Source organism: Anas platyrhynchos, chromosome 14 (genome assembly GCF_047663525.1).
Source record: "Anas platyrhynchos isolate ZD024472 breed Pekin duck chromosome 14, IASCAAS_PekinDuck_T2T, whole genome shotgun sequence".
NCBI lineage: Eukaryota > Metazoa > Chordata > Aves > Anseriformes > Anatidae > Anas > Anas platyrhynchos.
In genome coordinates this window covers 15,477,651-15,501,095 of record NC_092600.1, presented here as the reverse complement: position 1 = coordinate 15,501,095, position 23,445 = coordinate 15,477,651, and the positions used below count along the sequence as shown (strand labels likewise).

The 23,445-nt window shown below is 35.5% G+C and overlaps 1 protein-coding gene across 4 annotated transcripts in view; it reads right to left on the bottom strand.

Annotated features, from left to right (window-relative positions):
- The window catches only part of SLIT3 (slit guidance ligand 3), a 515,831-nt gene that overhangs the window by 464,600 nt on the left and 27,786 nt on the right, over window positions 1-23,445 (bottom strand). For 3 of the 4 annotated variants that reach the window (XM_027468588.3, XM_027468587.3, XM_027468585.3), the window contains exon 4: window positions 21,107-21,178. The exons of the other annotated variant lie outside the window; for it this stretch is intronic. In XM_027468588.3, the coding sequence (XP_027324389.1) occupies window positions 21,107-21,178 (72 nt within the window). The remainder of the gene's footprint in view (window positions 1-21,106; window positions 21,179-23,445) is intronic. 4 annotated transcript variants of the gene reach the window in all.

The window sequence follows — 23,445 nt, the reverse complement described above, 5'->3', positions numbered from 1 at the left end:
ATCATGGGTGCCAAGCCTGACAAGATCTGGTCCAGTTTATTTCACCTAATACTGCTGGATGAGAATGCAACTGCTCAGTCTCTGAAGTATTTTCAACTGGATGTTTTAGAGCTAGTAAGACCTGAAAAGTATTCCGGGAATCCTAAGCACTGGGGAGAATGGTGCATAATCATCTAATGCCACAGAATAGATTAGCTCCAGTGCTGGACCAGAAACAACTTTGTGGATGTGCACAGCATGGAGCCCAGACTAATAAAGTCTCCTGAAAACTGAAGAACTGTGCGGAGAGGCTCTCCAGGAGTCTTACCAGCTCTGGCAATACCTGCACTGAGTCAAACCATAAATCTGATTAAACACATGCTGACTGTATAGTCAGCAATCTCTGTACACTGCAACCCCCTCCATCATCCAAGTTACTTTAACCACTACTGCACATGGGAAATTGAACTTTGCACATACTGTTCTGTTATTCTGCTCCTGAAGTCCCCATAAGAGCCAACCAATCGCCAACTTCACACAACAGTTCTCAACATGTAATCACTGGGCCTCCAGGAGTCCATACATCACCTCCAATGCATTCATCTAAGACCACCACATTAGCACAACATCCTCCCCTAGTCTCAAAAGTATGTTCACCTATGTTTCTGCTGGAATATGTTTGGGGAGTTGTAAATAGTAAAGGTTAAACCTATATTTCTTTACACAGTTGTTTGCTACAGAAGTGATCTATTGTTTCTTATTAAATGATTTTAAGGCATCAGTACTTTTTTTTTTTAAATTAGAAAAAAATAATTAGAAAAAAAAAAGGATTGGTTACTAAACTGGAAAACTCGGTTTACCTGAAGTTCAAATATGCTTGGGTGTGTTTTTTTTTTTCCTCTTAAAATCTCTCACATACTGCCAGACACATAAGCCATCAACTCTTCTAATCACCTTACATAGGAATACAGACTTAAACTTTCAGTATATGCAGTACTGGGGTATTTCAGGAGTAGCTATTTATATAAAATGCATAACACTTGACATATAATAATGTTCATAGCACATGATATATGCATATCTCAGTCCACCACAATAGTTTTGGGTGATAGCTTTACATAATAAAACTTCAGCCTCTTATCAGATGTGCCCATGCATTTTTAATACAAGAAGAAAAACTCCTTCCTTCAGCCAGCAAGACATGTTGCTATTACTTCCTAATATATATACAACTCAGTTTACTTGTTGATTTTTTCTGGATATTGCAAGAAATTATTTTCAAGGTAGATATAAAATAAGACAAGCAAGGAACAAGCCAATTACAATGATAGTGCACCTCCAAGGACATAATCAAATAAACCTTTAGAAGAAGAAACTGGTGAGCTATGCTCTGAGAAAGACTCACTCTTAGCAGTGGAGAAAATAAATCTACTTTTCTTACACAGAGTACTAAGTTACTTAATAATAGTCAAACAACACAATATGCTTAGAGAGAAAAGCTGCACAAGCTACAAATCAGGAAACATAATAAAATAATAAAGAAATTTCAGAAAGACTTGCTTATTCTTCCCCCACAGACAGACAGTCGTCCACTGCATTGTCAGGGACCGTTTGCTGCAGCTGAAGTCACTCAAGCTTTTTACAGGTGCTGGGCTCCAAGTTGCACTCAGGCATATAACTACCAATCATTTTTAACCCTTCCTCAGCTTTTTAACTTCTTAACTCTACTTGATGGAAGCTATCTGAGCTTGTTATGCAGTCAATACTGAGATATGTCAAAGACTGTGTTACAGAGATCAGCTGCAAATAGAGCTACAGTGATACACTGAGTTGTGTAGGTATATGTAAATTAAAAATGTTAGGCTTTCCTCAGAAGTAGTCACAGACCTTATCAACACAGTCAGGCAAATAGGTATCAAAATAGGCTTATCCTCCATAAACACTGCCTGACAGTGGCAACAGTTTGGTGATCCTGATTCAGCCATAGCTACCAAGAAGGTATCCATCTCAGAAAACAAACAAACAGAAAAGCATATTTGGGAAGAACTGGGATCCAACTGCTTGAGCCATCACCTGTTACACTGTTAATTTAAAACAGGTGTGATGCTTAAGGCAAAACAATACCAACAAACACAAAGAAAGCAACAATACCATAGTGTTTTTTCCCCACCTTTCCTCCCAGAATATCATACTTAATTTTAGATGGCTTTCAAGTTCTTAAAATAAAACTTCTCATGCTTTAAAGTCAGGTATCACAAGGCTGAAGTTTATTCCTTATGGAAAACTTGTCTTATCTTTAAATTTAAAAGAAAATTATATCATGCTTGTAAGCATGACATAAAAATAAATTTACAAAAAAATAGTGTATTTTGTGCATTGCAACCCACTTCCACTGAGATGTAAAATGGTTTGTTTCATCAAGATATAGTGCCAAAACTGAACAAAAAGATACCAAAAATGACTACTAATGACTACTTTGCAGAGCCATAAGAAAGGAATCCACCAAAATTAACTATCAGGAAGTGCAAAGGATCTGGTTCTCAAATTATACATTTTAACCAGGACTGTGAGAACAGAAACGCAACTGTATTGGATTTCTTGTTTTAACTTTGATAAACAGACCTCAATGAATAACAGAAAGAAAAAAATTAAAAGTATTTAAAAGGTTAAAATATTTGGAGGCACCACAGAATGAATACACCACTGTGAAATAATCCTTGTTTTATCCAAATATTTATCTGTGCAAAAGTAGAGGTAATAAGGTCACCACTGAAGCCAAAGAAGAACCTCCGTGAGGACCGAAACAGTTCGGCATACTCATATGTGACCCAAAAATGTGAGAATGAGAGGCTGTGTGTGTGACAATGTATTAGTGACACAAAGTGAAGGCTGATTACAAATGCCAAAAAGAACTGGCACTATTTAATGCCTGAATGGCATAGTAACATGTAATTAATTGCAGGTGAAATTTAATAAACGTGTAAGGAAGCAGACTTTTAAGTCGACACACACAACAACAGTCTCCAAATCAAAAAACACTTCTTGGGAAGTAGACCCGTGAAAATATCAACTTACTGCTGTGTCACAATTCCTAAGGCAAACATTACAAATTGTCAGAAGACTACTAGATAACATATTCATTCTTTGTATAAATTCATGGTGTATCCACATATTGAAGACCAAAAACTTTTGGAATTTCCACTTCAGAGAAGATCCCATAAGGTTTGGAGAAAGATAAGAAAGATGATCAGTGACAGAGCAGATTCATAGTGAAATGACTTCTAAGCCAGAGACTTCCCACAAGGAAAACAGCGGAGTAAAGTATGGTAAGGATCTGTGCAATTATGAATCAAGGGAAGGTGATAAACAGTTGTCCTCATATTTTGTAATAATAAAAAAAAGCTTGGAAGTATCCAATACTGCTTATGGTAGCTTCAGAAAACAAAAGGAATTATTTTTTTCTGTTCAACAAGCAGTTAAATTACCTAACAATTGATTGTATACCATTAGTTGTAAGTTTACGTGAGTATAAAGTGAGTATACAAACAACTAAGAGAAAAATAATAAATAATATTAATAACCAAGCCCAACTGATGATTCTCTATACCACAGGCCACTTGAGGCTCAGAGTGTTTTCTCTAGAAGTATCATTTATGTGTTTGCTTTTCCTTCCATTTGTTCTTCCTTAATGTTTCAACTGGAGATGTGATACTGCCCTACTGGCACACTGGGTCTGAGCTGGTATGGTCATTATATTCTGGCTTTTGGTACATTTTCTATTTTCCATTCAGTTTATCAGGAAAGAATTAAAACTCAACACAAAAAATTGTAAATATATACTAATCATTACAAGTGTGGGTTTTAAATCTCTACATTTAAAGCACTTCTGCCAGGCAAAGTTTGCCTCTTTAGACAAACTTCGTCAGCTACACAAATTGAGCTATGTTCCCAACACGAGACCTAAAAAACTTTTTGAACAGCAAGAAGCCAAGTAAAGGATTCATAGTTAAAATTGCAATTGAGAGAGGGTTATGTCTGTACATGGATACGTAGGCATATGTACGTTCACCCATTTATCTATGCATGTATTTCTGTGAACAGTATTTTCTTTTCATTTTGATTTACTTCAGCCAATTTTCTTTTGTCCAAACAATGGACATCCTCACATGCCTCCAAGCAAGCACTTTTGCTCCTCCTAGACGTACTGGATACAGACTTCCGTTCTCAAATAATGCAAATACATAAATGTCTATACTTCACAGCTTGCTTATGTTACAAGCTGCATGTTCTTGTTTTATGATTCAGATATATTAAAATAAATATTTACAGAATTTGTGACTTTTAAAAGTGACCCATATACATCTGTTATCCTTCAGTGTGTTTATTTGTTTTGTTTTTGGAGGGGCCACATCCAGCAACATAGTGTTTCAACAACAGGCAAACATCCTTTCCCCTCTCAAAAATATTTTGGTTATATACTTAACAAGTGCCAGCGCCCCTTCCTCCCTCAGCCTACTGCCCATGTGGGGGTTCCCATGTCCTGAAGGCAATGGAAAGGAGGGAAACAATGGCAGTGTCAACGTCAACCACGGAGTATCAAGGGCCCTCAAAAAAACAAAGGAGAAGTTATTAACTGAGAAATTCCTACCTTCCTGGCTCCAACCAGGCTAATAATATTTCTTCCTCTGTCTGAAGCTGGGATAGGAGAGAAACTTAACTATTAAGATTCCCCTGACTATTAAAAAAGAAACAGCCGGTGGAGCTTGGAAACAGAGAACGCTACCAGCCCAGAGGTAAGATAGAAAATGTTTATCAGGACCATTCTATGAGATAGACATAGAAGAAAAGACCTATACTTTACATGGGATGTTTTTAACCTATATTATCTTTTTTTCTTTTATTCCTTTTATTAGCTACTAGATAAATTCTGAATGAATACAGAACCTCAATCTTGATAAGACATTTTTCCCATTGTTTTCAAGCTAGAGGTCATGTTTCTTGGAGGAGAAGGCTTCTTTGGGCTATTGACTTAGCTGGATCTCTCATGCTTACAAAATCTGAAGTGTCACTTCCAGATCAGGCACTGCTGTCTTCTGGAGATCCTTTCACAACGAAAGCAAACAGCAGCTACATCTAATGTAAATGAAAGGCATGATAGCGGCAATGGAAGAGAAGAAGTTGAATATAGAAACACTCCTGTACAGATCAAGACAGCTAACAAATTCCTAGGTCTGCAACCTTTCCATCATGGGAAACAGTTTTCAACATGGTAAAATGACTATATTAATCTGCCACTTCAGCCACGCATTGCAACTTTTAACTTGCTCAGTTTGCTACCATTGCAATCTTTTTTTTTTCAAGAAGAATCTAAACCACATCCTTCCCTATTACAAATTATGAAGAAGAATCTAATTTCAACATTCTTTTTATTGCTATTTGCTTGTTGAATATCCTTTCCTTCTCAAAACCTGTACAACCAAAGATGTCAGAAAGTTCAGAAAGAATTTCAAGGTTCAGAAGTCAAAGAAACGGGTAAAAGAACATTTTAAATCTCAGATGGCTGTGCATTCGTAATACAACATACAGTTAATTTGCAAAGTTCAAAATTAAAAGGGTTTTTGCCAGTCAGCAAAAGTTTCTTGATTAACAGTGAACAAACCACTAGAAAGTTAGTGTACTGTCAATAACACACTGCCAAGATGGAGTGGAAACTCCATCCTTGAAATGGACAGAGGCCTGAGCAGCTTGCTCTAGTTGATCCTTCTTTGAGGAGAAGAGTTGGACTCTTATTAAAGAGTCCTGCAGCTATCAAGTTTAAATGAATGACAATCCTTGATTATTTTATGTATTTAGCGTTCATGCACTATTATTTTTCTGTAGGTGATAAAACTATCGAAAATCTGCAGATTTTTGACAAAGATGGGTTTTTACTTTTACTATCGTTACAGTGACCTCATTAATTTTCTCACAAGGTGTACAAACATACACTTCATGTAGGTCTGAGCAGCGTCAGACAGATCATACTGTAAACAACTGTATTCAGTAGTTTGGGAAGGAGCACTTTCAGCTTCATACTCAGAGTAAAATTATTCTGCTGTGAACTGAGTAAAAAGCAAAGCCTTTTCTGAAAACATACAGTGAAGGTACACCCACCATCTACATGAGAAATTTCCTCCATGCTCTCTCCATAGCACCCAATAGACATTCACATCCTTCCTATGGAGAATACTGTTTGCATGGAAGCCTGATGTTAAAGAGGCAAGTATTACTCAAATTTAGGAGATTGTACAATTTTCCATGGCAATTGTGTTTCTCATTAAGCTACTGAAATTCTGTGAAGATTGAGTATATTATCAGTAAAACATGCTTTACACAAACTGCAAATACTCAAAGTATAAGCAGAAATCACCAAGCTTACATGGCTACGGTTTCCCTCTCCTAGAAGAGTATAAAGATCTTATACACACCTTTGTTTTCCATTCAAAATATCTTGCAGAATTATTTTTTACTAATACCATTGTTTTGGATATTACTGAATACGTTCTACTTAGAAACTGAAGATGACAAAGAAGCTATGAAATAAACTGTCAGCTTTATTACTTTCTCATTGAACACAGTAATTGCCTAGATATTTTGCACATAATCACCTTTTTTTTTTTTTTTGTTATAAAAATTAACTATTTTTAACCTATGGAAAAATATGATACCTGCTGGCCTCTGAATTACACGTCAGCTTTTCTACCAAACATTGATGGCTTTACTGCCAAATCAAACAACTGCACATTTGTCATGAACTTAGTGGTACTCCACTCTTTTCCTCACAAGTTCAACATCTTTCAAACTTGATTCAACATCTACACACACAATGCTGTCTATTCTACAATTAATTCTCCAAAAGAAAGTCAAAATTACAGTGCTTTTGAATTTTTAAAATGGGTATTTTTTTCAAGGGAGCAGTCTTGGTAGTCCAGCCTTTAACACCCATTAATTATCCAAGTAACTGGGTTCACTCCCCAGCTTGATCATTTATTCTATTTCACACTCAAAACATCTGGATCTCATTTTGGTAATAAACAAGCTAAATTTTTCTCCTTTGTTATTAAGAGCTCTATGGCATTGTCCTTGGAGAACAGCCTCAGGGAACATGATGCAGTTGAAGTAGTTTCTGAGAGTTACTTTAAGAGAGAATCGGTTACATCACAAGCTTGGGTGTAACCAAGAAGCAATAAAAATGAAATAATGCATAACAGCAGACTCAGACAGAAAGACAGGAGTTATTGAACTCTAAGGAGTTACTAAGTTTTCTCTTTCAAGCAGTACTGACTCAGGAAACAGTAAAGTCAGAGCATGGCCAATTTCATTCAATGGTTTCATCAGAAAATCCTATCATCATCAAGAAATATGCTGTGGTCATTAATGTAACTTCTTCCCTTGCTTTGTATCAGTTCTTCTCATAGGGGAAAACAGTAAGGATGCAGCTTCCACAGGGGGAAAAAAAGAAAAAAAAAAAAAGTCAACTTCACTTTCTGTCAGCATCTTGTTATATTACTAAACTAGAAAATAAAGCAAGATGATATATAACACAATTTCAATAAGGTTGCTATGAGGAAGTCCAGTGCAACCATTTTAAAAGCTTATGGTGTGAGATAAATGAATGTTATTTACATGACATGTTAGTACAGAAGCTTTTCCAAAAACTGTGAAAGATAGCACTGTATGCCACTAAGGAACATTTTTTTTGAAAGAAAACTGTTTACAACAGTTACAAGTCTGAGATCCCTTATTACAAACATAGCAGACTGGGTGGTCCTGGTTCACATTTTCAAAGCTGTCAGAAGTAATAATCTCTACTAGTAACTTTTCATTAGACTGGAAAAGATTATCTACCCTCTATCGGAAGCAGACTACATTTCTCTTTGCATGAAGAAGCAGCATAGAAACTCGTAGCAACACAACAGTTTTCAGATCTCAGTATAAGAATCTCTCTTTTTCTTCAGGATCTTTGCATATGAAAAAATCTCTTATCAAGATGGAGGATAGAGCCATTGTGTGAACATCATATACAGACTTCCCCTAACTGGGAACAAACTAGTAACACAGGCAAAAATAAGTACGAAGAACAGGTTTAAATTTCAACATTTCACAAAGCCAACATGAATAAACAAAAAAGGTCTAACACCTTTCACATGTGCATTAAGGACTTCAGTCAACAATTTACATCATACAGAAAGGGACAGAAGTGTTAGTACCAACTGAACCAAAGTAAGGAATAGAGAATCTTAAGTAACAAAGAACACTTACTAACGACTATGTCAACAGCAAGAAAATCCCCTTAACCCAGAAAAAGGGCAACAGTTTATGTACAACCTCTTAACTCACTACCATATATTTATAAAAGCAATCAACTACATGCATTCTGGCTGGTGGTTTATATCTGCCTGTCCCAGGCCTTAACATATAAGGATTCACATTTTAATTATCATTCAAATAAATCAAAAAAAACTTGATCAATACACCCTGAAGCAAGATGTTTTTCAGTTTCTGCTATGTTTTACATTTAATACCAATGCTCTCTTATTGCAAATTTAAAAAAAAGAGAATTCACACAGAACATTTGAATTTTTGTCTTCCAATCTCTAACACTGAATGGGGAAAAAAAAAAAAAAAAAAAAAAAGTAGTTACTTCCTAATTATTCTTCCACAGCCTATGTGAAGATAATTGGCCTTCATCCAAAGAACCTAAGGAATCTATTGCAACATCCCTAAACATCCACTACTGTAGACAGTCCACCAATTTCTGTGAGGCCAGTAAGATAAACATGGTGAAGCTATTTCTTACATCAGAGTGTAATCTCTCCAGGTCAGGGCTGAAACTCTATGAAGAAAACAAAAAGTAAATTCTAGCATCAACATCTCCAAGCTGTGTTGCCCCTGCTGACAAGTCCTAAAAGTTTATATTAATCAAACTAACCATTTCCAGAAGTCAGAAATAGCTGTGAATAATTAGCAAAACTTGCAAGTAGAACTACTGTTGCAATTTTTACCAGAAGAAATAGAACAGTGTTCCTAATTGATCTGTTTTAATAACTCGATACCAGCACAGCTCACCACGCCTCTCCATATATAGTAAAGAATGCTTCTGTGGCAATGTGTTGCTCCTTCCTCCCTGGGGCTATATGCCAAGCAGTACTATTAAAATAGGAAGACAAACAGAATCATCTTTTGCTTAAAATCAAACTGGATGCTTAACAAAGGATACTTTTTTCCAAAGCTAACAGAATGAAGACAAGGAAATAATTAAGTGGAACAAAGAACATACTGTACACTAGACAAATTTGAGAACCAAAGACCAGCTTTTGACTACTTTATCACAAGCCTGTGGGAATTACTTATCACAATTTATTCAAAGGACATTTTCAGCACTACCAAGCCACAAGGGGTAACCAACCACAAAAATCTGCTATCATTACCAAAGCTCTTATCTAAAAACTGAGAACACCCCCTTTCTCTGATAATTACCTCTGATCCCCTTTCATTTTCCCAGCAAGTTATCAAATGCAGGGGGTCAGTTTTCCTGACATGCCTCAGTACCTAGAGAAGTTTGTGTTTATCTCTTGTATTCCTAATGTATTGCATCACATCTATCCCACTCAATGATCAAAGGCAAAAATTAAATGTATACGTAATATCCAGAACATCTGCATGAACCATAGAACTTTCTCTTCTCCATGTGATCCTCATACTCTAACTATAGATAAAGAGGAAAATCTGGAGAAGAGATTGTCTCTAAACAACTGAACACATAACACGAGCATAAAAGATAACAATAGTTAACTATAACCAATACTAATTTGTTCTGTTCTATATGTAAGGCTGCAGCTTCAGATGAGTTCCAGAGGAAAAGCAAGTTTGATGACAGAATGGCTGCAAGACCTACATATTCATATATTTTCCAAGGGGGGGGGGGGGCGGTAATTAAGTACTTTGAATTCATCATCAGTATTTTCATCAGCATTTCACTCACAAACAGGACTATTTGATGTCCACTGTGCTTGACAGCAGGAAGTTTAGCCTGTAGCATTGATGTAGCATCATTCAAATATGAGGAAGCTCACAAAAGTAAAACCTTTTTGATAAAATTATTTAAGCTAAACAAAGTTCATCCAAATTATTACAGACCACTGATGCAGCAGTTCTTACCCTACAGTAACACAAACCTTGAAGTATTTCCTACAGTCCCTGGAGAAATGACTTCTAAATCCCTAAGTGTTTTCCTTAAGCAAATACTCTCATAAATCTTCATCAAGAATTTTTTTTTAAAAGTGCTAAAATCAAACAAACAAGCCACAGAAAACAATGTTTAAAACCTCTTATGTAATGTTAAACACTAATAATCTATTCCAACCAAATTATGGTTACACTGTAGTGGAAATGTCATGATTCCATTACATTTTTAACCATTGCTTTCAGAAGCTTAAGAATTCTGTGGTTACAGAACCTCCTGTATATATAAATGAGACCCAAATTTGTTTTTCCATGAGTTCTTATGGGTCAGTGACCTACTATGAAAATGTTTTTGATGAAACCAGGCTCGTTTATTATCATATTATTAAAATAAACCTCTTTGTTTTGCAACCCTGGTCAGATGTACTAATTCAAACCAAGCCCAATTCACTGAAGCATGCATCCTGCTTTCTTGGTAGCTGCCCTTTGCCTCTCTTGCACTCTTCCTATGTTTGGATTCCTCCTGTGCAGATCTGTTGACTGAGCTGCTAATAGCTTCCTTCAGAGAAGAGGCATCTTTTATTTTTTCTTAAATAGATATATATTTTTTAATGTTTACAAAAAAAAAAAAAAAAAAAGCCTCACATCCACAATAACAACAAAAAGTTTGCCTGCCCAGTAATGGTTGAGTAGCATATAATTATGCAATTATATGCTACAGACAGACATACAACACTGAAATTTGAGGATATTGGTGCCCTCTAAGACCCTACGATATGTAGTTATTGGGCACAATCGTATTCCCAATACCCAATTAAAAGAGAAAACTGCTAAGGAGGCAAATCTACATTTCTTCAAAGAATAAGTGGTTTCTCATAAGATTTATCGGTTCAAAGAAATGTATTTTATTCAGTGAATAGTCCCCACCAATAGCCCAGGGTAGGAAAGTGAAACCTACCATATTATTTAAAAGATACCAACAGCAAAAAGATGGTTTTCTGATGTTCAAGGAAGCACACATTACTAAATCTACCATTGATGGATAAATAGGACCAAGTTTTGCCAAGATTTTGCTGGACTTCTTTCCTCAATTAATCTGCAACTATTTCTTCAGTCCCAGAACTTTAAGCACAGCAATCACAGGATCCTGTGGCAAAGTAACATCTTGTAATATTTTTGATAGGGTAGTAGGAAAGGGCAGGGCAATTTTTACTTCTCTCAAATGACCATGAGAAATCTAAATTACTTCCAAACATATAACCTGTATGCATGTCAAACATTGTTCATTTGCATACAGACAACTACGAATACCAATGGTTGAAATTACGCATGACTAATATCAAGAAAAACTAATATAAGTTATATGCTTTAAAATTAGAAAAATATTACAAGCATCAAGATCCAAATTGCAGAAGCCCCTTATCCCTTAGGTAACACCAGGGTCAGAGTACTTTATGTAGCTAAAAAATACTGTGGTTTTTCAAGTGTGCCTCCAAAAAAGCTCCAGACAAAGATTTTTTTCATGCTAAAACCTTTCTTACACTTTCTTATGCTTTCCCAGTGACATTTCTAAAATTATCTGACCTTTTCAGAATGTGGTTTAAACTACTTAAATACTTCAAAATACAAATGCTGCCAGCTGTACTAAGACACTGAGCAGGACGCTGACCTTCTGTATAAGCAAGATGTAGACTGGATACATATCAGAATTACCAGGTTTGGCTTCTACAGGTGACTTCATACTTAGTTTTGTTGTTGTTGTTTGTTTGTTGTTTTTGTTTGTTTGTTTGTTTGTTTCTTTCCCCCCCAGCACAGTCTTCCTACACTAGAGACCTGTGCTTACATTGTGTCACTGAAAAAAAAGACATGACAAAAGTGCAGGTATAGTGTGCTCACTATGTTGTACAATTATGTAATATCAAGTTCTATCCTTGAACCTTGTGTAAGGTATCTAGGATTTTACCAGCTTACCCCAAAAATGCCTTCTATTTTGCCTTTTGGAAATACAGTTTGATTCCTTCAGTTTCTAAGTTTTAGCAATATCTCATCTCTATGGTACATATGAAGAAAATTAAGGAGTTTTTATGAAACTTCAGTTATTGGACAAATTTATGTCTCCATTGCTGCTACACAAATGAATGTGTTTGAACATGCATTGTCCTGTCTTGCACTTGGGACCAGGTATCTTTTTAGAGTTGCAAGGAATGGCACTGGCATTTAGAGGGGCTAGCTACTGGTTATCAGAAAGCTTTCATGGAATAGGACTATAGTAACCAACACCATGCGCAGCTGGACTAAAAACATGATTAACAGCTGAAGATTCTCAAGGAAAGACTAAAACTAGAAGTTGTGCTAAATATCAAGTCATCAAAATTCAAAAGGAAATAATGAGAAGTCATCATAAACAAAAGGAAATTGTGTTTTGGACTTCCAAATTTTTAAGATGTTTCAAAAAGCTCTACATACTCTTAATTTTGGGATGTGTATTTACTATTCAGGTTACAAATTATAAGTTATTTATCATTTCTGGACAGTATCATTCTACTCTATTCAAAATAAAGTGCTTGTAAACTTAATATAAATAATAGTTTATGTTACATTATTACTATATGAACCGAGTATCTGCATTAAATAGGCTATATTTAAGTATTTTATGTAGCATTTAACTGTTGTGAGAAACTTGACTGTATATGGAAATGTATGTACTGGAGATCTATAACATTCCTTTCCTACAAGAACAACTTTTGGACTAACAGTTCCAAATTCCCCTGCCCCCACCATAATTTTAATATTGAATGTATATTTGAATTGTGGGAACAGCAAAGAGAAAGTTCTTTTAAAAAATAAAAATAATGTAAATAAATAAAATAATAACTTTCCTGACCATATCTGGTATTTCATTTACACAAATGACTAGCATTTCTCTGAATTATCACTTGAGTACTGTAAGAAGAATACATCACAATGAAATCTTCCAGGGTACCCCGCATACAGCATTGACAGATAAATGAAGTATGTGGGCCATACCTTGGGAACATTTATTTTGTCTATTTGAGCCAAGACTAGCACATAAAACTGAATCAAAAGCAATACAGAAGTAATGAATTTCCTTCTTTCATCCCAAGAATTAATAAAGGTATGTTATCAACATGAGCCAAGATGTCATCTGATAAAAAAAACAGTACTTATATTTCCCCCCCAACAAATATTTACTAAGTGTACAAATCACACTTCAGCTGTCAATATCTACCTATTTTGCTTTTTTATTTATACACACATTCCATAGATTTATCAATAACTACCATACCAAGTTTTTGTCTTCTGTGATGTTAAGTGTAAGTGAAGGATGAATTACACAGTTAAGTATTTCACCACTTATATCTTGAAAGTCAGTTCCTGTCATCTCATTAACAAAATTTATACCTGTTATTTTTATCCTCTACTAACACTTTTATTGGGAAACTACCAATTCTGTCCATGTTTTTGTTAAGCAAGTCTTATAGGAAACAGGATTTCCTTACTTGTGACTTTACAGCATTCCTTTAAAGTCAGATATCCAGTATGAACTTATTGGTGGGGATGAGGGGCAGCTGTTAAGTATCCCTGTGCTAGACATGAAAAAACAGTAGAACTTTCTGGACTAACTCACCACTGAAAGAACTGAACATCCTTAATATCTCAGTTGTAGGCAGCTAGTTGAGTAGAAGCAAATTAAATTTGGAAAAGATTACGACCAGTTCAGTTTTTTGCAATAGATGAAAATCAGAAAGCACGCAGTAATGGAACAGCTTGGCTGAGTCAGACATAGCCCATCCAGATTCGTATCCCGTTTCCAGCAGTGGTAATACGTAGATGCATGCAGAGGCATAAACAGAGGTTGTCTATTATACTAATCCCCCAACAGCTTTGCAAACTTTCAATCTTTTTTCATCTACAGTTAGCTGATAGAGGTTTTGCATATTTAGGACACCTCAATGGATCTCTGTTGCACAAACCTAGCCAGCCTTCTGATGACCATCTGTGAACTTCCATTTTATTCTTTCACAAGCTTCAACATTTCAGGATGTTTTTTTGTTTGTTTTGTTTTGTTTGTTTTTGTTTTTGTTTTTTTCTCCGTCTAGTTCCTTGTTCTTCAACCCTGAATTACGTCTACTATATCATTTCACAGTCAGTCAACCTCATAAGGTCCTTCTACAATTCCTCAGTGTGGGCACTTGATTAAAACTGCCCATGAAGCAGTTTTCAGGAAGACTATATAAATGTGATGGACATACATGACTGGGTCTCAGCAATTCTGCTAACCAAGTTCCTGTTGAAAGTACTGGTAAAAACAACCTGCACTGTAAACAGTATGAGTGGTAAACTGATGCAAGTTTAAGAGGGAAGGGAGGACTCAAGGACTTGGCTCCTAGTTCAGCCAGTCAAATTAGTCGAGCCAGTTCCAGAAAGTTTTGTCTGGCTGGAAATGATACCTGTGGTTTAGGGAACTGATGAAATCTACCCGTAGATATAGAAAAATTCCATGGAGGCTCCAATATTACATTTAGAGAAGTGACCACTAGCTCCAAGAATGAGTCATAATCATCCCTAGTTTAAACTGAGGGTGTTACTCATCCCACAAGCACACAGAAACAACTCTTTCCCCTTAGAAGAAAGGAAAAGTATTGCTGGAGATCGAATGTGATTTAGCTACACACAAAAGATGCAGAAGAGCTTTGAGGAACTGTAAGTCACACTCACTGAAGAAAAGCAAATCATTCTTTTTACACTACAAGAAAAGATGGCACAAGGCAGGAGATTGTAGCATACAGACCAGCACTGTGTGGTGCAATAAGCATGGTGGAATAATGAGAGAGAGACAATGACAAAGACAAGTAAAACCTGTAGTAATCCAAGCCCAGAAAAGAAAACCAAGGCACCTCACCTGCAGTTGCTCAAAGAACTTCATGGTGCCACATGAAGAGATAGCACATCGCCGATGAACTTGCGTGCAGCCTCGATGGCTGTGCCAAGGGCATGCAAGAATATGACCAACAACATTCTCTCAGATACTGGTACCCCAAGCATTCTATCTAATCACTTTGGACTGCTCACAGTGTCAACTGTCAAAATGACACTCCTTTAAAAGGCAGTAACAGACTTCTCTTGAAAACATGAGGTAAAAGTGATTGCTTTTTCAGATGTCAGTTACAAGATTCCTTTTTTTCCTTTCCCAAACCAGATTTTTTTTTTTTTTTTTCAAAATGCATGGACCAAATCATGATCAAACATCAAAAACTATTTCTTGAACCTGCAGTCAGGAGCCAATGCAGCCAAGGAGCTACACATTACTAGCTCCTAAATGCAGGGAACACAAAACTTAAGTAATAGATATTCTTCAGGAGAACAGGAACATATTTGAAGATAACAGAAACTGAATTTCATTTTTGTATTCTTCGCTGGCTCCGTCAAGCAGTGGTTAAGCTTGCAACTGGTCTCAGAAACTGATTTCTGCCATTTACTAAAGATTACTTCACTGATATACAGCCTGTGGCCTGGGATTAAACAATATAGTTTCATTTCACCCAATTGATGATGCGTTGTTGCAGCAGCAGTTTTGCCCAGTGTGACAGATTAGCTCAGGTTTTGACATTTGCTGCATGCACTCCCTCACAAAGCAGGGGGAAGCTACCATCTTAGGCATTATATATGCATGACAAGAACAAAATCCATTCCTCTCAAATACGAAGACCTTAAGTTCCAGATGGCTCTACTGGCCTCAATTTACCATTCACACCCCCCTCTGAGGGGAAAGGCCCAGAGTGAAGGGCTGTCCTGGGAGCAGGATATAGACAGAAGGGCTAGCTCCTGAAGCACCACAAGCTCCTGAGGAGTTCGCTAGTGAGCCAGGTACTACTCCAATTTAGGCACAGCAGTTTGAGAAGGAAGAGGGAAGTATGCAAGCAATAAAATTGATGAAATACCATACTGCAGTGCTAAGTTTATTTGAGTGTCTTTATTCTCCTGCATTTCAAAATGAGTATTTTATGATCACTGATCTCAAACTAGATATTATCCATAATGCCATACGAAAACGGAGACATTAAACAACAAAGCTTCATTCTGAAAGGTTACATTCAAACTGTCTTCCATATTTGCAAATCCATATGGCTTCATAAATGAAATAAGTGTAGCACACACAGTTCCAGAAATACCTCTAAACTGCACACACTGCAAACCCTGTATAAACACTATGGATTTGTCCATGCTGCCAAAGACTCTCAATAAGCTTTTGTTTACAACAGCGGAGAACTGTCCAATGCTTTTATTGTTTTGCCCACTACTCTGAAGCACTTAGCAATCCTTCTACTTAGCCTGTTAATTATGGAAGATGCTTTTTGTATTACATGATTTATTTAAAGCCTGCTCAATCTCAATTTATGAAATCCAGATTGTGAAGCATGTCATAATTTCTTCTCCTTAGCATCCTTGGTACTAATGCAGATTTTACAGTACACTATGCCAAATAAATATACTTTAATACCTTAATCAAGCATTTAGGAAGCAGCTTACAAAGATCCAAAGTCAGTAGCATCTCTACAGTTAAGGGTCTGCCAATTTCTATTTGGACCTCTGTCTTAACACATAGAAAACCAAAACTATACATGTATATGCTAGGGTTAAACTTTTGGATTTAAGAAAAGAAAAACTAATTATTTTTCTCAACATTGAAAAGATATTTGATTTGGCCACGCTTATACATTCTCTCCCCCCCCACACCCCCACCCTTCTTTAAACAACAAAAACACATTTTGAGTGTTTTCAGATGTTGAAAGACTTTATGCTAGCTAAAGACGCTAATTTGACTAGAAAGAACCAGCCACCAGCCAAAGTCCAGCCTTTTGAAGATAATACAGCTACATGACAATTTCTGGCAGTTGGACGTGGAAAAGTCAGAATCAGCTGGTGTCTTATATCCTGCCTCATTTTTCACATAAATGTGCGACATCTGGCTCTGGAAGAAATTTCAGTTTATCTTTTCAGTCCACTAGTATGCATCTTTACTCTTGATCCTCTTTGTATACGAAATTTTGTAATAATTTTATCTTGAAATCCTACATCATGTTAACAGCAAAGCATAGAGCTGAATTGTCAAAATTCAATATAAATTTGTGTATAATGCACTGTCCATGTGTTTATAGACACACGCTCACAACTTCAAAACACAGAACACAAAAACAGAAAGAAAAAATCAAGTCAGAACTTTAACAGTTAACTTTTAGGACAGAAATGCAGAATGGAACTAAAAAAAAGAATTAATTCCTGAAACCTTCCCTACAACAACAGACACAGGTGTTGCTCTAAAACTGTCTACTGGCAAGGAAGGCACTCAAGATTTACAGCTGGCACTTCCAATTTTGAACAACTTATCTCCATCATTTAAATGCTTATTGAACATATGCAAAGTATATCAGTCAACATCAGTTAGTAATATTTCTCGTAAAGTAACACTTTGGAGCCAAAGAAAAGCTGATAGCTAGAAAAGCAACCAACAAGTCTGGGAGGAGGTATCCTGAAATCATTCTAGCACCTCAGACATGCAGGCTTACATTGGCACATAGGATCTACAAGCTTTAGAGTTTCTCTGCATTGGCATTACACTGCACAAGAACAGCTTGACATTTGACAACAGCACATCAAGTAGAAGGTAGTAAGCTATATGGACCAATTAAATATTAATATTTCATCCCAACTGATCAACTTTTTGTGGTCAGCTACGTCACTACTTATCTGTGGGTTTTGGGGTAAAATCATAGACACTTCTTTGAATAAAGCATTCCTGGTTTCCCACTGCATTGATACCATTGGATATTCTCAAGAACCCTGAATTTTAGGACTAAACCGAACAACTTACACACACAAAATAAGTAAGTAAATAAATAAATAAAACAGAATTATTATAAGAAAAGCAATGGTTAAAATCCTATGTATTACTCAGCTTTACCTAGTAAAGCTAAGAAAAAACATGTCAAAGAATGAAGTGGCACACCTTCCACTCATCATTTTGTTTCTCAATTTCGTATTTTCTATCCTTTTGTCATACCCTGCATTATGTGCTTCCTTCAACTGATATTGACAGACTTTATTAAGGTTTTGACAATACCTTGACCTCTATTTAAATAATGTCTTTAAGATGCTCCATTGGTATTGTAAGCATTAATGTCCCATGAAGAAACAAAAATAAAAAATAATTTAAAAAACAGTTGTAAACAGTAAAATCCCAATAACTGGAGAGACATCATTATGGTGTTTTTGGGAGCAATAGCAAACAGCTGTAGAGACATTTTATACAAAATTACTTACTGTTATGCAGGACAGTACCAAAAAACACATTCCACAATGAAAATTCTGCTAATTCACTTAGATAATATTGATGAGTTTGTTTTGACGTCCATACAAGTGAGACAATAGTAAGCTAAAATAGTATTCACATAATGTTATGGTCCATGCCCTTTGAAGGATTACTGTGTGGGAGTGGAAGAACAATATACTTTCACTGTTACTTTGAATAAAAGTAATATATACATATACATGTGTGTATATATATATATATATATATATATATATATGCCAAAAAGAGAAATTACTCCCGTTTTTTAAAGTCTGGCCCAATACAGCTGCTTTGTTTTAAAAAAAACTTAGTGATTACTTTTGCATCCACTTCAACAGATCAAAAACGAATGTTATTCCAAAATTGAAGCAATATATGCAATTTTTATTTGTTATTTGAAAGAAATTAAATGGAAAAATGCCAGTTTTTTATTCAACCATCATACTTTCTTCATTAATGTTTTGTAATGTTTGACAATACTTAATAAAATAGCTTTAATATTACCTAAAATGTTGCAATTTAGCTGTTATAAGTTATGCCAAACTTTCCACAGTTCATTCTCCAAAGCCTACTGACTCATAGCAAAAAAAAAAAAAAAAAAAAAAAGGAAAGAAAGAAAAAAACAGATTTATAGTTATGTCCTAAAAATGATTTAAGCTAAAATACCAAAACGTTGTATGTTTCCAGCCCTCCCTTTCATACAACATTCATTTAGGAAATATTTTAATGACAGGCAATCCAAAAAGAGAAGCAGAAATGCAGTATGTTTAACTGGACAAGTTAAGAGTTTGCACAGGAAAAAAAGAAAAAAAAAAAAAAAGAAAGAGAGACTTTCAAACATCACATACTTGAGCAGATGCTATTAGAGGTATCATATTTCCTAACTTCTGGTTTCACAAGATACATTATGCTCATTTGCTAACAGAGAAGGCTCTACAGAAAAGCAACACATTAAGAGAAGTCTTGAGTATTCATAATTTCTGGTTACAGATAGCTAGTTTGTCTCCCAGATTTTTTTCAAAACACAAAAACACATTTTTTAGTTTCACTAAATCTATCTTTATCTAAGATGACCTAAATCTGAAAAAAAAAAAAAAAAATTAAAAAAATGTTTTCTACAGCATCACAAAATGCTTAATTTGGGAAAACTACAAGAATTTTATTTTATTGTTCCCAAGAACCGTGAAATAAGTCAGCCATGGCATAACTCGAGACCTGAAAGTGCTTTCTAAATGGAATACAGGTATCAGAAACTGGATGAGTAGCTTATAATCAGAATTTAAAACTCAGCTCCCTTATTGTATAAAGTGAGCTTTTTAATTTAAGAAAAAAAAAAAAAAAGAATCCTGAATTTTAAAGATCATTTAAAAATGATCTTTACCATTTTAAAAGCCATTTACCATTTTAAACCATTTTAAAAGATCAGAACACTAGTTGATTAACAACTTAAATGCAAGTTTAATCTTGAGATCATCTGAAACAGTTTTAGTACAACATATGCTCCATACCCCAAAGTTGTCTTGCACAATTGTTAATGGGAACTTCACTCTTAAAAACTACTTTGGGAAAAAAAAAAAAAAAAAAGTTTAAAAATGCCAAGTTCTACAGTAAATGCCTTGCAGATAATCAAGCATAAAAACAAATCTGGTTCTCTGTTTTAACAAAAAAGCATTCCAAACCAGCATGTGATTTCTTCCTACTCACCTAACAAAGAGTAATTCCCCAAAGGATTTCAGCATTACAGAAACATTGTTCAGCTCTCACTATAAGCTGGCAAAATTAACCTAGCTTCATGACAATGCTGAACATTATACTCTGACAAAGAGTAGCAATTTGATATAGCATTACTTTTGCACTTACTGATATTAATGATTGCTCTCTTACAAGACTAGTAGTTTTCTATGAGTTGGATTTTGCATTAAGAGAGCTTTTATATTCACTAGTGTTTACTTTTGATTGCTATCAAAAGTAGAAGATATCTACACTCTAATTTTCTCAGTCTAGTATGATATCCTGGAACCTACTGGTATCAGTGGCATTGTGCAACTTGAAATTAAATCAAGATAATAAAAAAATTAATTTCAAAGTAAATTCTACAAATACTCTGGTTCTTAAACCTTAAGGACAATTGTAACTCATTAGTGATGATTTTTATATTTTAATTCACTGTACAAATAATCATTATTATGAACAAAGTTTTCTTCATCACCTATATATCAGTTATAAAAGTTGCTCAAATACTGTTCTTTTAATAGCGTTGTTAAGATTCTAGTATCAATGATGGTTCTATTTTCTCGGTGAGCAGTTGCACATTTTATTTCAAGCATGACCTATGATTCAATATAAAGCCAACTGTGTTTAAGAGCATATTCAAATTCAGGTAAGTACCCCCTCCCTTTTTCTTTTTTTTTTGCTTTTGCCTTTTTTTTTTTTAAAGCAAGTCCAGTTTTTAATCATTAAATATAATAATCATTTAAAGCGATGTAGAAAAACATGGCATTTTTGTTTAAGTATTTAAATTGAGATACTTACAGTCGCTCGAGTTGCTTTAAATCTTGAAATGCTCCACGTTCTATCACACTGATCTGATTTTCTTCCAAGTGTCTGCAATTCCAGAAACACAAGTAAATTTTAAGACAAAAGAATAAAAGTTTCCTCACTCCACACATATGTTATAAAGGTGGTTTTCATGGATGCAATAGTAAAACTTTTAATTAGAGATTGCGAAAATTCTAGACCGAAAAGCACTCTCTTGGTCACTAACAGCAAGCTAATTAAAAATTGCCTCCTGACTCCCAGATTTGATACGCATTTTGTTCAAAAACTTTTGTAACCACAATGCTCAGAAAGATGTTGGTTTAGGGACTGATTGTTACATCCTCAGTCCCCTACTCTTGGCTTTTGTAATTGAGGAGAAATGACTGACTACGTGTAGGTAGTCAATAGCAGAAAAATCAACGTAAACATTTTTTGTCCGGTCTTTATGTTCTGCCAAGACTTCAGGTCTGCTTTAGAGTAAACCACTTGTAAACAAACCAAAGCAGTTCAGCCTCACCAGAAATACAGCCATACCAGCTAGGTGTGACAGCTGTATACAGTCCCATTGTACAACAGGTGTAATAATGTAATGGAAAGCTCCCAGGCTTCCACTGTGTGGGACTCTGCTTTTCTTCACCCTCTAAGGCTGAGGCAAGGATAAGTAATAAACAATGGCGACTGACTTCTCTTTGATTTACACTGTGGAGGAAATGACTACTCATTCACACAGCAGAAGTGCTCTTTGTAAGTAAAAGGGCACAGATACACCAATATTTCCATTTAAGCCAACTTTTTTCTCTCTCAGTGCTGCCTTCCAGCACATACCCATTCCCTGCTTCTGTGAGAGCACTCAGATAATAGAATGGACTAAATCTCTTAGCCATCTGAATGTTTTAGGTGGTTTTAGCTAAAAACACATAAATAACAATATACAAGAAGTCTGGTTTGAGCGATGACTAGTGTAAAAGCACTCCTCTCCAGCAGCCACTCCTCTGCATCCAATCCTATGAGGATTCTCAGTCATTCAAGTGGATTGCAGTTGTGAGGACAGACAGCAAGAATCTACAACTACGAAAACCAAAAAATAAAAATGAAAAAACATGCAAACATACTGTGTTCCTCAAAGGAAGAGAGGGAAAAATATGCAGTTATAAGGTATGAAAGAACAAGGTATGCAAAGGAGTACTTTGCATTTATGTTGTCAGGTTGAGATGGGAAGCTTTTTTCAGTTGGACCACTCTGCCATCATCTAGTTCATTCATCATATAAATAGTTCTCCTCACTGTGATGTCTGAAGACAAGACCAGACCACCTGTTTGGGAGCTCTGGGTCAGGTCACACATTTCTGCTCTTCCCACTACCCCCCCCCCCATCACATATGGGGGGAAAATAGGGAGGAGAAAAAGGAGGGGTGAGTAATGTAGAATAGCCAGAGTTACTAGGGGACCATAGAGAAAGTTCAGAAAATTTATTAAAAATCTGAAGGATTTACAGAGACCAGATGTTAAGCTGCACAAACTGCAAGGAGAAAAACAAACAAACAAAACAAAAAACACCTACATACATGTTCCAGATACAACAGGAACATGGAAAAGGAAAATACATTGACAATGATCAAAAATATTTATGCAAGCAAATGCTGAAATGGCACATCTTAGGTTTCAGGGATTCTTCATATACCACAAGACAAAAACAATACAAATACAGATTTTCTTATAGGCAAGTTCTGCTTTTATTCCTAATGACTTGTGTGGCAAACACCAGTCACCATTCATAATAGTTGAACATGCTACATAAATCTGAAATGAGCACAGAGCAAAAAATTCAAATAACTGCAGTTGCATATTTCGCTTCTTGTTAAGGACATCCAGGGTAAGTGACTGCAGTGACATTAGGCAATGTCTGACAGTAAAGATAGTAGAAAAAACACTACCAAAACAACTACAGACATTAATGATAGTACTTCTAAACAGAATTATAATACAGACTTCCAAAATGGTATTGGCAGCTGGGATTGGAGCCAAAGAAATCTAAATGATTCCACTGATAGAGGTGAGGGAAATGCTATGGAAAAGAGGAATCTTCCAATAGAAGTTTAGAAATGATGCAAGAACAGAAGATTAGAATAAAAGGTTAGAAATGCTTTCTTGGTTCGAAAGTGCTTAGGTAGCAGCAGAAAAGACTTGTCTTATCCCTGACAGGATTCAGGGAATTTATTAATTGAATTTTCCCTAAATTAATGTAACAATTCATCATTACAGTTTTAAGGACTTATTTTACAAGAAGATACTTAAAGGAAAATACTAGCTGCAGAAGGCAATCTCAAGAAACAT